Raw genomic sequence first — 15,091 nt, 5'->3', positions numbered from 1 at the left:
CCAGCGGTATACATATTCTGTTTCGAGTAGGAGAATCGTGTTCGCCACGTAACCAGTGTTATGTTCGTTTTCGTGAGAGACATTGATAAAAGGCCGTTCGGTGGCGAGCCGCGCATTGAAGGGATTGGATAAGGTCTTGGCAAAGTTGGGGATTTTCCCAGTTGGGACGCACTGGCGGGGCAACCGCAACCAATGTAAACACCGGCCCATCAGCCCTATCGATGTGACCTCCACCAAGTACTCCTCCGACCTTTGATTCTTTCTAATATTTGCTATCCCAATCGGATATGCAATCGATATTACATTCATGTAGCAGTCATACAAGTACAAGTTCTTATTGCAACGACCGTCAGAGCTTGCTTCGAAGCCGACATTAACATATCTTCCGAGCTAATTGATTCGCGAAAAACCGTAAGGAATTTTGGGTATCATGGAACTGTTTAACGTTTCTTTGATCAATATCAATAATCGAGGTCTCATGTCGCCCCACGAATGGCTATTGCTCCAACAATAAGAGGCTCTAAAGCCCTCACAGCATTGACCTGGCCATCCGCAGATTTCGAGGTCGGCTGATTCAGTTTGTATAATTTCCGAACCCTCGCGAGATCTGACATCGAGGATAAGGTGTCATTGTCAAAGGGAGCCGGTGTAGCTTCCACGGAGCTTTCCAAATGTTTTGCGACGGATTCATGTGTAATTTCCGGCGTCACGGATAGCTTGACGACGAGTAGGTCTTTGGTAGCGTCGGTGATGCCGAATCTTCGAAATGCCTCTGCAATCTGATTACCTTCAGCATGGTGTATCCTCGTATCAATAGACTGTGCCCGAATACTCACATTATTACTAGGGCCGAGAGAAACGACTATCTCTGAATGAACATTGTGTGATCTCAATCGATTATTCAAATAATCGTTTATAGCTCTAAATACCGCCGCAAAGATGTGTTGTCTCGATATAATCTACTCCGTAGATTAGCATCTCGGATCAAACGATTTGAGCTTGTATGCCTACCGTGCTGGCATCAATGAAAGCATATTGAAATTCTGCGTTTCCTGTTAGAAGCTGCTCCCGCAGGAAGCTGGCATTCTTCAGGTCTCTATAAAGGGCGATATGAACTAGTATATTCTCAGGGACATGAGAGAGATGGATGGTTTCTAGCAGCGACATTTTTCGAGTAGCTTGATCGTAGCAATGATATTGTGGAAGCGGCGAGGGGTGTCGTAAAAGAAAGGTCAATCGGTTATCGATAAGGCCGTCGCCACTTTTCTCCCGCCTGAGGCAGATATCTCATTCCTCAGGCATCTGGCTTAGTAATGAAAAGTGGCTTKTGGAGGATCACGTGGGGCTCACCTTACGAATTTGTTTAGCGCTTCTGGAACGTTCGGGTTGCCGGAATGAACGTCACTCATACCGATAACTCCGTCTGGATGACACTGAGGTTTCGATATATAAGCCCAACAGGGTCCGTCTTCCTTTCATCAACCCACGTCATTAACTCACACATCTTTCATCTCAGTCAACATCTCAGTGACTTTTATTCGCCATGGCATTCATGCTAAGGCGGCCGTTTGCCGTTGCAACGGCCTTCAAACAAGCTGCACCTCGAAGTGCAAACCTCAGCGCTCGATACTTCCACAATACCCCATTCAAGAGTTCTTCAGCTTTCAAGCCATCGACACCTACACGCCCATCTTCCATCCTCGCACGATCGCGACAGACCTTCCAGAATGCTTTCCGCCGCACATACATGCAAGAGACATACCAAGTCGACCGCGGTAATTTGACTCAGAAACTGCTGTATGGAGCCGCGATCGTTGGTGGAACTATTTTGGCCACGAACCTGGTCTTCAACCGCGAGACTCGTGACGATGGCGGCATGCCAACTTACGAAAGACAATACCTGAACGAAACATTCATGCACACTGGTCTAGGTCTTGGTATTATTGCTATTGCCGCTCGTGCTTTACATAGCAGTGGGTGGTCTGTTCGCTTGATGGCCTCAAATCCATGGGCTGTCGTTGGTCTCGGACTGGTTGCCAGCATTGGTACCATGTACGGAACGATGTATACTCCTCCTGAAAAGTAAGATTCACAAAAATTTCTATGAACTGGCTTATGCTAACGATCGGTTGCAGTTACATGCTCAAATACGCCCTATGGACCGGTTTCAATGTCACTCAGGCTGCTCTCTTGTCGCCTTTAATGTTCCTGTCGCCTGCTCTGCTCGCTCGTGCCGGTCTCTACACCGTTGGTATGATGGGCTCTATTGCCTTTGTCGGTGCCACTGCCAAACAGGAGAAGTACCTCTACCTTGGCGGCCCTCTTCTTGCCGGTGTTGCCGTTGTCGCCATTTCTGGCTTTGCTCCTCTCGTGCTTCCAGCCACTGCCGCTCGTACGTTGATGTGGTCTGAGCGTATCTGGCTCTATGGAGGTCTTGCTGTCTTTGGCGGTTTCACGCTCTACGACATTCAGAAAATTCTGTATCATGCTCGTCTTGCTGAGCGTGGTGTAGTCCGCCGAGACCCAGTCAATGAGAGTGTCAGTCTCGAACTTGACTTCATCAACATCTTCGTTCGTATGGTGCAGATTCTCGGTATGCAACGCAACAACCGACGATAAACAGTCTACACTTCTGTCATACTAGACAAATCTCCTATTCTCGTTGCATCGTTCTATCTTTTCTTTTTTTGTGTTATGACTCAAAATGTTACCCCACTATACCTCCTGTCACTCAACAGGCTATTGTACATATTAACCTCAAAGTTGAATTATAAATCAACAAGATAATCAGTCCTTTTTATCCACTTCTCATTAACAGACAGGCAAAACGTATCTTGATGTGAACAAAGTGGCGGGAGGCTGGTCGTGCCAAAATAGGGAAAGCGTTGATCTTCCCGCCTAGCCCAATTGGGTCATTGAATCGTAGCACGCAGAAAAGTACGGCTTGAGCACCTCACCATTTTACTCACTTCAACTCAACATATTACTCTCATCAGCTCTTTCTCTACATCATAAACACACAGAGGGTCCCAATCTTGTAATCATGTCATCAGCCGAAATGGAAATCGATCCTCCAGTGGGTGACAACGCGGCTCCGTCAGGAAGCTCGGAAGCAAAGACGCAAGCTGGAGCTGTCGCAGTGCGGAGTATCGAGGGATGGATCGTCATCGCTACAAATATTCACGAAGAAGCTTCTGAAGAGGATGTGACGGATTTCTTTGCCGAACATGGCGAGATCAAGAACTTCAACCTCAATCTCGATCGTCGTACCGGTTATGTCAAGGTGTGTTGTGTTGCTCGATTGACTCCCACGAAATGGGTTCTAATGCTTGAGTTCTTTCCAGGGATACGCACTTATTGAATACTCGACCCTTCCCGAAGCTCGCTCTGCCATCGAGGCCCTCAATGGTGCCAAGCTACTCGACCAGACTCTCAGTGTGGACTACGCTTTTGTACGGCCGCCCCCAGGAAACAAGAACAAGGGTGGCAATAATCAGAGAGGAGGTCGTGGTGGACGACCACGCAGCAGAAGTCGCGAGCGCAGTCGCAGTCCTGGAGCCGACAATGGAAGGGAGTAGAGGGGTGGTTTATGTCACAAGCGATGCGCCCATTGTTCATTCCCGTTGGAGGGATATGACGTTACTCGAATAATCAGGAAGCCTATGCCACTTTTGAATGCGATACAACATACGAGGCATAGAACACAAATAAGAACAAGTTGTAAAGACTTGCATTACGCCGGCGGTCTTCCCAGTTCTCGGAGTGCTTTTTAGCTATAACTGCATTTTGACGCATGGGAAGTCTTGTCGGCACGTGAAATTCTAAGACGAACTGTAAGTTGACTGCCACATCTTGCTACGATATATCATATACTGAAAGATCTCCAGGTCCACTCAAAAATGACTTGGAAGTCAACATAGACAAGCTCCATGAGTGGTCTAGATAACGAAAGGCCATTGCTTTTATGTACTTTGATATACGCTGATGAAAATATGCAATAATGACTATCTACTGAGCTTTACACACTAAAAAAGTAAGCCGTAGAAAATGAGCATAACCGCCATAGTATATAAGCCGCCAGTCCGGTGACTGTAGCCCCCGCGAAAGGCTTACGTTGGCGTTCCTGGGGGGCCCAAGCGAGCCTACTCTTAGCGGACCTGGCGTGCCAACTGCCATCTTTCCCCGCAATGCACGCGACATCCATGCCTTAGCTGCAAGGCCTCTCCGTTCATCCCCTTGTACCTATCTCTAACCTTCATCCTATATTCTACTCTTCTTTTACTTTAGATCGTATCTGCATTGAGTGCACATTCGGTCGACTGGTGACCCAATGTCCTGTCGTTATCTGAGAGTATAGCGGGTTGTTGAGCGACATTTCCTGCATTCCTGCAACAACAAAAAGGATGTGCATATCGGTTAAATTATATTGACAAGGTGTTTCACAACGTCTTGAGCCACCTACAGACCACTGACGACTACAACGATGATGACAATCTTTTCTGCAGTGGTCGTACCACTGCTTGCCCTGCCACTCGGCACCTCTTTCGCTTTGCCGGACTTGCGACAAACTATACTACAGTTGAGCGATGCAAACCGGGATGTTACTGCATCTGCCACCCAGAGGCAAACGCTAAAAGACATGATATACGCCCTCGATGTTATGCAAGATAGTTACTTTGAGCAATGGCTCGGTACGTGGCCGGATGCAATAGACTGGACTGCGGCAGTCGTTGGCACTCACGTATCTGGCGCCTTATCATCATTGACCATGACATCACCCGAACTGCTATCCTCGCCAATCGCAAACAGCTCTGTCCTTGAACAGACGCTTGCATATGAGAATCTCATCAACCGCTACTTTGATCAAGTCTCCAACTTCTATTTCGGGGAGAATGCTTTCGCCGTTCGAATGCAAGCATTTGACGATATGCTATGGGTGGTTCTCGGTTGGTTGGAGAGCATCAAGTTTCAAAACCTGCATTCGGAGTTACATTACGAGACTATGAATTCTACAATCGAAGCGCAATGGCATGGAAAGCAGCTTCAAGTGCCTGCAGCGCACAGAGCTCGTATATTCTATGAGCTGGCCTCTACCGGCTGGGACAGCGAGCTGTGCGAAGGCGGGATGATCTGGAGCCCCTACCTAGAACCATACAAAAATGCGATAACGAACGAGCTGTTCATCTCGGCGAGCATTGGAATGTATCTGTATTTCACGGGCGATCCAATCAGTGCGCCATTCATCATGCCTTCCGGTCATTACCGTGTGCACGATCCCAGTTTTCTAGCTGCGGCAGTGCGTAGTTATCAATGGCTCAAGGATTCCAATATGACTGGAACTGGTGGTTTGTATGCGGATGGGTTTCATATACATGGCTACAAGGGTGTCAAGAACCCTGGAACCAAGAAATGCGACGTGCTCAACCCCATGATATTCACTTATAACCAGGGCGTCGTCCTCAGCGGACTGAGGGGTCTGTGGCTCGCCACAAGCTATCAAGACTATCTCGAGGACGGACACGAGCTCGTTCAGCGCGTGATGCGGGCTACAGGATGGCCCAAAACCAATCGCCGCAACTGGGCCGGTCTTGGACGAGGCGGCGTTCTCGAAGAAGCCTGCGACTCTCACAGTGACTGCTCACAGAACGGACATACCTTTAAGGGGATATTTTTCCATCACTTGACTGAATTCTGCCATGTTCTGCGACCTGAAGAAGTCAGGTTACTTGCTCTGTTTGCCGAGCCTGGGGAATCAATAGAAGAGAAGCAAGATACATTCAATAAATGGCATCTGGCTCAATGCCGAAAGTATGGGGATTGGGTTGCGCATAATGCCCAGGCGGCACTTGCCACTAGAAATGAGCAGGGGAAATTCGGCATGTGGTGGGGTGTGACGTTTCCCAGTGCACACGTTGATATTACTGGTACCGATATGGAGGAATCACATATACCCGCAGGAGCTATAGATTATGTGAATCATGGGGAAGCAGGTCCAGACTCGGAGGAGCTTAAGGGTCTATTACGACCGGCCTCCGGAGCTGATTACAGTGAAGATAATAGAGACCCGACAATACCTTCGAAGATGGGTACACCGCTCCCTCTTACTAAAGAAGCCACTGCAGGACAGTATGAAAATGGCAGATGGGTGAGGGATGTGAATGATCGGGGTCGAGGTCGCACTGTCGAGACACAATCCGGTGGTCTTGCCGTGTTACGTGCTTGGTATCAGTGGCAGACATCGTCATTTTTACAGTAGAAGTAGTTATAGTTACAGGAATAGTGATGTATTACCACCATCCAACTATCAATTCATTGTAATTCCTCTTATTCCCGGCTATCAAATATACACAAAACTGAACACGCTAAGTCGTTCAGAACAGGTGAAATGGGAAAGGTTGAGCGGAGAGTATTCTGTAATTGTTTTAACTTCGAATTCCATCATTCTGAACGACGGAATAAGATCATGCGGTAGTTAGATGAGATAGATGTATCGGGCACCTAGTTCTGCTCGCCACCTTGTTCCTTGGTGAGTTGGTCACTGTGATAAGAGTCAGCGAAATTCGTATGACAAAGCTCGTATCGGCCGGATTCGAGGGCTGTTGGGAGAGTCCACATACATGTGCTTATCGAGTTCGTCGAGATGCTTGCGCTGCTCCTTGAGCTTGGCCTTGAGTTCTCTGAGCCTATTGATGGACAAGATCGTTAGCTACTGAATACATGAACGCGAACAAATGAAATGCATACTTTTGGAGCTCCTTCTCCTTGACGTATAGGTTCTCTTGGGCGGCTTCGCGCTTGGTGAAGGAGTCACTATTCGACGAATTAGTCTCTGTCTCCACAACGAAAATATGCCAATTGCTTCAACAACAGAAAGTCTCACCCTGCAGCAGAACCACCGGAACGGGGAGCACCAGTATCGCCCTCACCCATTCTGACGGAGGCTACGGAGAACGAGCGGGTAGCAACCAATCGCTGGTTGGCGCGGAGAAGAGGTCTGGCAACGGCGTTACGGAACATTGTGATCGTAGAAGTTCGAAAATTGAAATCGAGATAGAGATTGTCGATGTGTTGAGGAGGGATGATCAATTGCAGAGTTGGAGTGTTGGAGTTAAGACTGGCTGGTTACGGTGGATGGATCCAGATGGCATGACGTTTACTTCTTTACGCCTAATTGCTCCGACGAATGGTGGCCTGAGGCATTCACAACGCCATCAGGTGATTGTTTGTTTGCACTGTTTGTCTGGCTACCCAGCAACGCTGGTCACATGACTCAGCTAGAGAGAATATCAATTTTATGCATTTATATTTTCAAGTCAAGAAGCGGATCACAGCAACTATGTAGATGCAAGGGACGGAGTGTTCGACGGCTGAAGATTCTGACAGTTGGATCTGACAGTTGGAGGGCAAGCACGTTGAAAGTGAGCATAATGATCATCGAAATGTGAGACGAGAGCCGGCCACGATACCAACAATCTCACCAGGGAGAAAGCCCTTACAGAAGGAGTCTCAGATAGACCAACTACTTACTGCGTATAAAAAATAAGATTGCAAGATGACTTGCAGCATCTCGATTTGTTAACCAGTCTACGCCTCGCCCATGCTTAGTCTCTTCCAAGACGCGCAAGTCTCTTATCTCGAGCAAATTATCAGCGACCAGTATCTGGCTGTTCCCTGTCGGCTGTTCAGCTTTCCACTGTCACGCGCCGCACAAAGCACATCATGTCCGGGCTATATCACAGATATATCACAGACTCGAGAAAGCCACCACATGGGACAGGAACGAGGGATAAGGCGGCGGAGGGGCAGCTACAACAATACACTGCACGAGTAGCCATACAACACTATTTGATAGACACACACACTGTCGCTAGAATCTTTTGTAGTGGATATAAAAGTAATAATATTCGAAACGTGATAATATGTGTTACTCTTTTGTAGAAGAGTCAATGACGGTCGCTTGCCGCCTAGCAGACGGGCCAATGAGGGCCCACAAAAGGGGTGGGCTTTCCCAAACAAACAAAACAAACGCTTTCCCTTTCCTCTCGTCTCCGTGCCCCAAACTCATCCGCCTTCTTTGCCCAAAACACAACCGTCTCTCTACCACCACCATCCTATCTCCAACTCCAAATCAATCCTCCTTTTCTCCCTCATTTGTTCGCTTGACTACTTTCGATACCCCAACTCTCCGATCCTACGCACACTCTCTCATCCTTCCAATCCTGTTTTTCTTCGGTACGCGTTACCATCCAGGTAAGCCGCCATCCCCCTCTTTCTTGTGCCCCCTGCTCCGCCCCTCCACGGCCACCTCCATCATCGTCGACCAGCCCTGAGCCATCGTCTCGGAAAATTCGCATCGCCTTGATATCTATTATTATTCAGTATGTCGTCGCAAGACAAATTCTGATCAACTGGGTGTATCCGAGCGATGCAATTTCTTCGCTTGTCTTAGCGACGGGCCAGGCAGAGAGCGGTGGTGGTGGATTGCGTGTCTGGATCGGCCCGAGTGTGTGACGTAGGACGTCAACCACCATACATTCTACGATCTTCCACCCAACGGGCCTCATTTTGTGCCCTATCGGGAATCATTCCTACGTCGCAAATTATAGTTATTTGAATAAGAGGCTCTTTGGCTTGATCCGGTGATTGGTGCCGGTGGGCAGCAACAAGGCTACGCTCCGAATACTATATCACTTTCGAGTCGCGACATCGCTGCACCCATTTAGCCTTGCCAACATGCTACTTTGCTCAAGCGATTATTTTGATACTTGCGACTGACTTGCGTGTTTTTAGAATAATCAATCACAATGGGTCACGAAGATGCTGTCTACCTCGCCAAGCTCGCCGAGCAGGCTGAGCGCTACGAAGGTTCGTCAGTCTCTTTTGATAATCTCTGGGCGCGCATTAACATCTCTCAGAAATGGTTGAGAACATGAAGGTTGTCGCCTCCTCAGACCAAGAACTGTCCGTCGAAGAGCGGAATTTGCTTTCTGTCGCCTACAAGAACGTCATCGGTGCCCGCCGTGCCTCTTGGAGGATCGTGACCTCGATCGAGCAAAAGGAGGAGTCCAAGGGCAACGAGTCTCAGGTCACATTGATCAAGGAGTACCGTCAGAAGATCGAGAACGAGTTGGCCAAGATCTGCGAAGACATCCTCGAAGTTTTGGACCAGCACTTGATTCCTTCCGCTCTCAGCGGTGAATCCAAGGTTTTCTACCACAAAATGTAAGTTCTGTCAGGCGCATGTTGATCACAGGTTCTAACAAGTGACAGGAAGGGTGACTACCACCGTTACTTGGCTGAGTTCGCTATTGGCGACCGCCGCAAATCCTCCGCCGATGCTTCCCTCGAGGCTTACAAGGCTGCCACCGAGGTTGCCCAGACTGATCTTGCTCCTACCCACCCTATCCGTCTCGGACTTGCCCTTAACTTCTCCGTCTTTTACTATGAGATCCTCAATTCTCCTGACCAGGCCTGCCACTTGGCCAAGCTTGCATTTGACGATGCTATTGCTGGTATGTTCGCCAAAAACTCTGCAGTAGACCTATACTGACATCTGGTATCTAGAACTCGACACCTTGAGCGAGGAGAGCTACAAGGACTCCACCCTCATTATGCAGCTCCTGCGTGACAACTTGGTATGTGCAATACGGGCCTTTCATGTTGGGCATCATGCTAACGTATGTAGACTCTCTGGACCTCTTCGGAGGCCGAGACCGCTCCTGAGCCCGCTACCGCCGAGAAGAAGGAGGAAGCCCCCGTTCCTTCTACTGAAGCTCCCGCTGCCGAGTAAATTTCATAAACAACATAAAAAGAAAACATGAATCATGAACTCGTGCCGTAGAGTGGATTGAGTTTGGGTTTCAGATGGAAAAGGAAGAGGTTTGTCCGTGTCAGATTCCTTTGAGCGGATTGGAGTTTGCTGTTTTATTTTCTGCTGTTTTTCCCTTTGCCTACGGGTTCGTTCGGATACACGCGAGAACTTGGGACATGAGAAAAGGAAGAGAGAAGAAAGAAACGAGAACAGGGAGCAACGAAAAGACATTCAGAGTTCAATCAATCTATGACAGGAACGCGATTCTATGATACTCTTGTTGAAGGGGAAAGATGGCAACAATATGATAAATCGATATTACTTTTACCCTTTATCTGTTCGAGCTTCCTTTCGAGTCTCTTGTCAACGATGAATTATACCATCGCGATCCCGTTTATTATGACATGATTATCTTTGTCCTTTACTCTTGTCTCCCGATCCTGTTTCTATCTAATATTCTTTCAATTTTTTTCTCCATGAACCTCGATTTTTACTCGCTCTGTCTTTTTCTATGCCCCCTCGATTCCTCAAGTAATGTATGCAAGTCTCCATTATTCTTTATTTTCCATACACAATTACTCCCTCTCTTTATACAATACAATCGATCAATCGATACAATACATTGCAATTCGGTTGCAATATGATTAAAACTTGACTCTTACCTACCTAGTTGTATCCTTCGTCGTTGGTAGGTTGTTTCATATGTTTGTAAAGGAGGATGTCTGCTTCTCCTTCTCTAACCTCTGCCTGCAAGTCAAACAGACCTGCCAGCTCATCTACATAGTCTCAGGGAGCGCATCTACTGGACTCCAGTACATATCTTTCCCACGCATCGACGGCTTTACCCTACAATCGGATTGCTATTGAGCTTAGTTTGTACCCATAGTCCTAGTGAATGAGTGAGGGTTATCCAATACTACACGTAGGCCTTACTCCGATGCATGCACCAATGACTCTTCAATCTGAAAGCATCGAGGCTAACCCGTGTGTATATAGATTGACTCGATGTTAAGACTTCAAGTAGCACCGGTACATATGTGAACTACCTACTACATATGTAACAATGTCGATAATCGCCTCGACATCATCCCTGCGCCGTGTTATTTAAGCGGATCTGCATAGTTTCGACTACCTATTGTTCATCCCCCATGTGCCCAACAATTCATGTGAGATTCCCCGGAACGTCAAGACTGGATAGTCTATGGGCATAGACATGGATGTACCACCAAGACTGGGGAGTTACGCGAAGTAGTACTCTGTCGACCACTGGTATATCAAGAATGAGTAAACCTATTACCTGCATCTTTTGATCACATCGCCATAGTATATGCCTCACAACTGGTCTAACACGGAGGCATGTTACATCTGTACTACGATAGAAATAGATCATTTTCAATGGTTCATTGATGCTATGCGAACTATCAAACAATCCGCTGCGCTATGCATGCACATGCTCGTATGTATAAACAAGTAACAAATCGAGGAGAGAGAAAAAAAGAAGCAACACCCACCACCCAATGAACTCCCATGGCGAAATATGCTCTTGGAGGAAAAATATGATATTGTGTACAAGGTAGAATGAAGAAAGGGTTGAATGGACGTCGGTCGATCACGTGTTGCTGCTCGGCATTCATTGGCTTAGCCTCTTCCGGGGCTGTGGTGGCGTTGCACGGTGGGAAAAATGGTTAAAGACGGGGCAGCTGAAACAGCCGACGTCATTTGGGAATCATGGTCGACATACGTCTTTCAAGACGAAAAGAAAGAAAGGAGAAAGAAAAAAGGAGGATGCATGCCGAACCCACTGTGACATCAAGCGGCGGGAAAAGAGCAAGGAACCATGCAATGCAGGCGCATATAGCATATGATGAGTCAACCGCTAAGGATCGCTTGCTTTTTCGTAGAATAGAATAAAATGAATGCATCGCATCGCATCGCATCAACAAAAAGAAAAAAATCGCATATCCCTGTGGCACTGCGGCAAGGCACGAGCCGACCTTGAATATGACGAAAGCGGCAAACGAGTCTTCCGCCTGGGAGAAAACACCACGCCGCCAAGTCGAATCCCTGATTCAACAGATCAACGCCTAAACGTGCAATGTAATAAACGCCGGAACGAGGACTGTCTAGCAACTCAAATCACCGACGTCTCAAGTAAAATTGAGGTCAGACAGATTGCCACCCAAGCTAGAATAACGAGATAAAAAGCTCTTCACGAGCAAGAGTAATAAGGATATCATCCATCGTGATAATGTAGAAGAAAAAGTTGGTAATCCGAGAGGAAGATGGTACTGATCGTAGTACTAACGTCGTCATCGCGTCGCTGTGGTATGTTGAATAATTGAAAGATCGAAAATGGCACATGCTGAACTTCATGGTATCACTGTAAACCCGACGAATGCTCAAAAGAAAAGTCCGTATGCGATGTCGAATCGCTCAAAGTATGTTTCTGGCTGATTTTTCTGTGTTTTTTGTGTTTGATGATTTTGGCTTTCCCACATACGCCGCGGTGGTCGGCTAGCTACTTTCGATTCTTCTTCGATTTCCCCCCGGTGGTTGATGTGATCTCGGATTTTGATATGGTTTGTGTTAAGCTGCCAATGTAGTCTTGCAAATATCGGTTCTCGCTTTCTAGTTTGTCGTGATCATTCTTGACCTCTTCGATTCGTTGCGCTAGGGCTTGAAGAGATAACTGTAGGGTTTTGGCTTGTCTAGAACGAGTCAATAATTGAAGAATGTATCAGTGCGATGCTAACTCACTCTTGTAAGGTCTGACGAGCTTCCTTTCCCAGACGCTCGACATCCGCGGAGTCACGTCGAGGACTCATCGCACGAGCATCATCTGGAGGAAACTCCTCCTCCTCAATCTCGATCTCGGGGTGGTCTCGTGGCACGAGGATCGACGCACTGGGTTTTCGGCTGGCCATTCGGGGACGTTCCAGTCTTGAGCGACCGCGTTCAGGCTCGCCGTCGGAAATGGAAGAGGACGAAGAGGATATCGAAGCAAAGTGCATGCGATTGCTGTCAACGGGATGAGGAACTACGGGCACTGGAGCCGCGCCTTGCATGTCACTCGAGACAGCAGTCATCATCGGATTACCCACGCCCCTTAAAGTCCTCACACACAAAGAGCGACCAATGCTCGAAGTCCGCACGGCGTCGTTCCAATCGGGTAGGTTATCCAGGATAGTCGGTTGTGTTGGTGGTCGCAACGGATGACGTTCGGAAGCCAGCGAAGATTAATGGTGGACTTGAAAAGAAAGGGCGGTTGAAAGTAATAAAGGACACCTCGGTGGTTGACGAAGTGAGGTCAGTCAAGGTGCCTCGTACTTTTGTTAAGTGAGAAGGTTACAGCGATCGATTGAACGGTCGTCGAGAGGTCACCCGTTAGCTAAACTGCACGAATTTCATGTCTTGATTCTCGTTCGATTTGAAATCTGGCAGTCGAAGTGGAATGAAGTGGAAGGTCGATTGTTGTGGTAAATTATTGTAGGCTTGACAGTCGGTCGGTCGGTTGCACGTAAGTGAGTGAGTCAGGTCGGACTCATCGAATGATTCCAGTCGTGCAGTGAAGGTAGTGCTTTCAGGTACACTGAGAGTTCAGTGATGCAACGGTGAACGATGTCTTTCTAGAAGGTTGTGGGACAGGCGAGGTCAGCGATATTTGTTGCTTGCAAGGAATCAGAGGTTGGCGAGAAAAAATGGTTCGGGAACGGTAACGGTGGATGGAGGAGGAAGGTTGGGTGTGGTGGTGCTGTTGGTGGACACCAGAGAGAGAGCATTCGGAACCAGGGAGTGGAATACTATGTAGAATAGGGATTAGGGAGCCCCAGTGTAATACCGTTACCGCATTACGTACTAAGCAAGTTAGTAATAACGGAAGAACTAAGCATTGCTAGGTTACTCAGTACCCTGGAAGTGAGTTAGCGGGTACAGAGTATGTAACGAGGTACTGTAATGCCGGACGAAGACTAGTTTACTACGCATAGTATACGTAGCACTATGTACTAGTAGGAGTAATAGTAGACTTCGAGAGAACCCACCGAGCTAAGTCGGGTTCCTCTTTCCCTGTCCCAAGCGCGCTGCCTCAGCCAGTAGGATCGCTCCCTTTCTTTCGCTCCTCTTTGACTTCCTTACTCCTTAGTCTTACATACTATATAACTACTCGTCAATCGTATGTAGTACGCTCTCGGGTGCCGGTCCAGCAACCGAGGCCAAACAAGGAAAAGCACATACCCGATGGCATCTCTTTCATCTCAACGGCATTACTGCACCCCGTTCAGTGCTCACCACTCGACTCTCACAAGTACACTGTACGGAGTATAGCAGATACAATGGCAAGAGGGGTACGTTTCACTGCTTTGAGTATTCATTACAGACTAATACAGAATGTCCAATCGACGAGCGGACATCGCTTGGTGGAGGGGTGGACGAGTGGGTAGCAGATCAGCCAATGACACGCTGCTGGTGGAGTCTCCCTTTGCTTTCGAGGTCAGCAGTTCATTACCGTATCGTCATATTACGCCCACTGCTGTGATTGCCATTGATTGGTGAGAGGTTACCGTCTTACCAGGCGTATTATATAGTAATGTAATTTAGTCATATTATAGTAATATAATACTATGTACATCCCCAGATCCACGATTGGCCGTACAAGGCAACTCAGCTTCCGTGGCAATGATGATCAAGCGAATAGATTGAATGAGATTACATTTCTACTGAATCATATCATGATACAAACAACAACAAAAAAGTATAATCGCTACGGAGCAATCAAATACATCTACGAGCTGGTTTTATCGTTATATGGTACGCTATCCTAGCCCCTCCCTACGTAGGTATGACTACTCCACGGCGGAGTCCCTCGTCCTCGTTGCGTGATTATCTCGAGAGCTCTTGGCCTGTTGTTGAAGATCCTTATTACATAGTAAGTCATTAACAGTGCGACGTGGGATCATCACTCAGCATGTACTACACTGACTAAACAACGGCTTCTTCCAACACCCGTCTGCCGTAATCTATTAGAAAATGAACGAAGGCATATTATTATGATATTAATCTAATAGAGTAACCACTAAAGCATATCAAAATCTGTCCTACGTAGTAAGTCATTCGCCGGTTTTCGTACCATGAAAGTATGTATCCATACTAGTCAGGATTGAACCAAAGTATCCACTCGCACAGGCACAAACAATAAGGGAAATCCATCGGAAAGATAATCGATCGGCCATCAAATACGCCAATGAACGATTTGCTTGACGATGATCTCCAGCGGTGTTGTTT

The 15,091-nt window shown here is 47.5% G+C and overlaps 6 protein-coding genes across 6 annotated transcripts; 3 read left to right on the top strand and 3 right to left on the bottom strand.

Annotated features, from left to right (window-relative positions):
- Positions 1-476: 476 nt before the first annotated feature.
- BHQ10_007352 (uncharacterized protein) lies at positions 477-1,167 on the bottom strand (the record flags this gene model as incomplete). The annotated part of the gene is made up of 3 exons (XM_040880038.1): positions 477-779; positions 837-959; positions 1,012-1,167. The coding sequence occupies 3 exons, from the start codon at positions 1,165-1,167 to the stop codon at positions 477-479; spliced, it is 582 nt and encodes a 193-aa protein (XP_040735855.1).
- A 376-nt stretch (positions 1,168-1,543) lies between these two features.
- BHQ10_007351 (uncharacterized protein) lies at positions 1,544-3,578 on the top strand (the record flags this gene model as incomplete). The annotated part of the gene is made up of 4 exons (XM_040880037.1): positions 1,544-2,082; positions 2,136-2,593; positions 3,054-3,283; positions 3,345-3,578. 4 exons carry the CDS (start codon positions 1,544-1,546, stop codon positions 3,576-3,578), a joined length of 1,461 nt encoding a protein of 486 aa, XP_040735854.1.
- Positions 3,579-4,483: 905 nt separating this feature from the next.
- Positions 4,484-6,256, top strand: BHQ10_007350 (uncharacterized protein; the record flags this gene model as incomplete). The annotated part of the gene is made up of 1 exon (XM_040880036.1): positions 4,484-6,256. The coding sequence occupies one exon, from the start codon at positions 4,484-4,486 to the stop codon at positions 6,254-6,256; it is 1,773 nt and encodes a 590-aa protein (XP_040735853.1).
- A 242-nt stretch (positions 6,257-6,498) lies between these two features.
- Positions 6,499-7,017, bottom strand: BHQ10_007349 (uncharacterized protein; the record flags this gene model as incomplete). Its single annotated transcript, XM_040880034.1, has 4 exons — positions 6,499-6,538; positions 6,618-6,683; positions 6,745-6,810; positions 6,881-7,017. The coding sequence occupies 4 exons, from the start codon at positions 7,015-7,017 to the stop codon at positions 6,499-6,501; spliced, it is 309 nt and encodes a 102-aa protein (XP_040735852.1).
- Positions 7,018-8,804: 1,787 nt separating this feature from the next.
- BHQ10_007348 (uncharacterized protein) lies at positions 8,805-9,790 on the top strand (the record flags this gene model as incomplete). The annotated part of the gene is made up of 5 exons (XM_040880033.1): positions 8,805-8,865; positions 8,916-9,222; positions 9,271-9,512; positions 9,565-9,635; positions 9,686-9,790. 5 exons carry the CDS (start codon positions 8,805-8,807, stop codon positions 9,788-9,790), a joined length of 786 nt encoding a protein of 261 aa, XP_040735851.1.
- Positions 9,791-12,329: 2,539 nt separating this feature from the next.
- On the bottom strand, positions 12,330-12,822 carry BHQ10_007347 (uncharacterized protein; the record flags this gene model as incomplete). Its single annotated transcript, XM_040880032.1, has 2 exons — positions 12,330-12,519; positions 12,569-12,822. 2 exons carry the CDS (start codon positions 12,820-12,822, stop codon positions 12,330-12,332), a joined length of 444 nt encoding a protein of 147 aa, XP_040735850.1.
- Between the last annotated feature and the right edge of the window lie 2,269 nt (positions 12,823-15,091).

The sequence above is a fragment of the Talaromyces amestolkiae genome (genome assembly GCF_001896365.1).
Source record: "Talaromyces amestolkiae strain CIB chromosome Unknown scaffold15.1, whole genome shotgun sequence".
Classification (NCBI taxonomy): domain Eukaryota; kingdom Fungi; phylum Ascomycota; class Eurotiomycetes; order Eurotiales; family Trichocomaceae; genus Talaromyces; species Talaromyces amestolkiae.
Note: the sequence above shows the minus strand (reverse complement) of the source record. Positions and strands in the feature narration are given on the sequence as shown.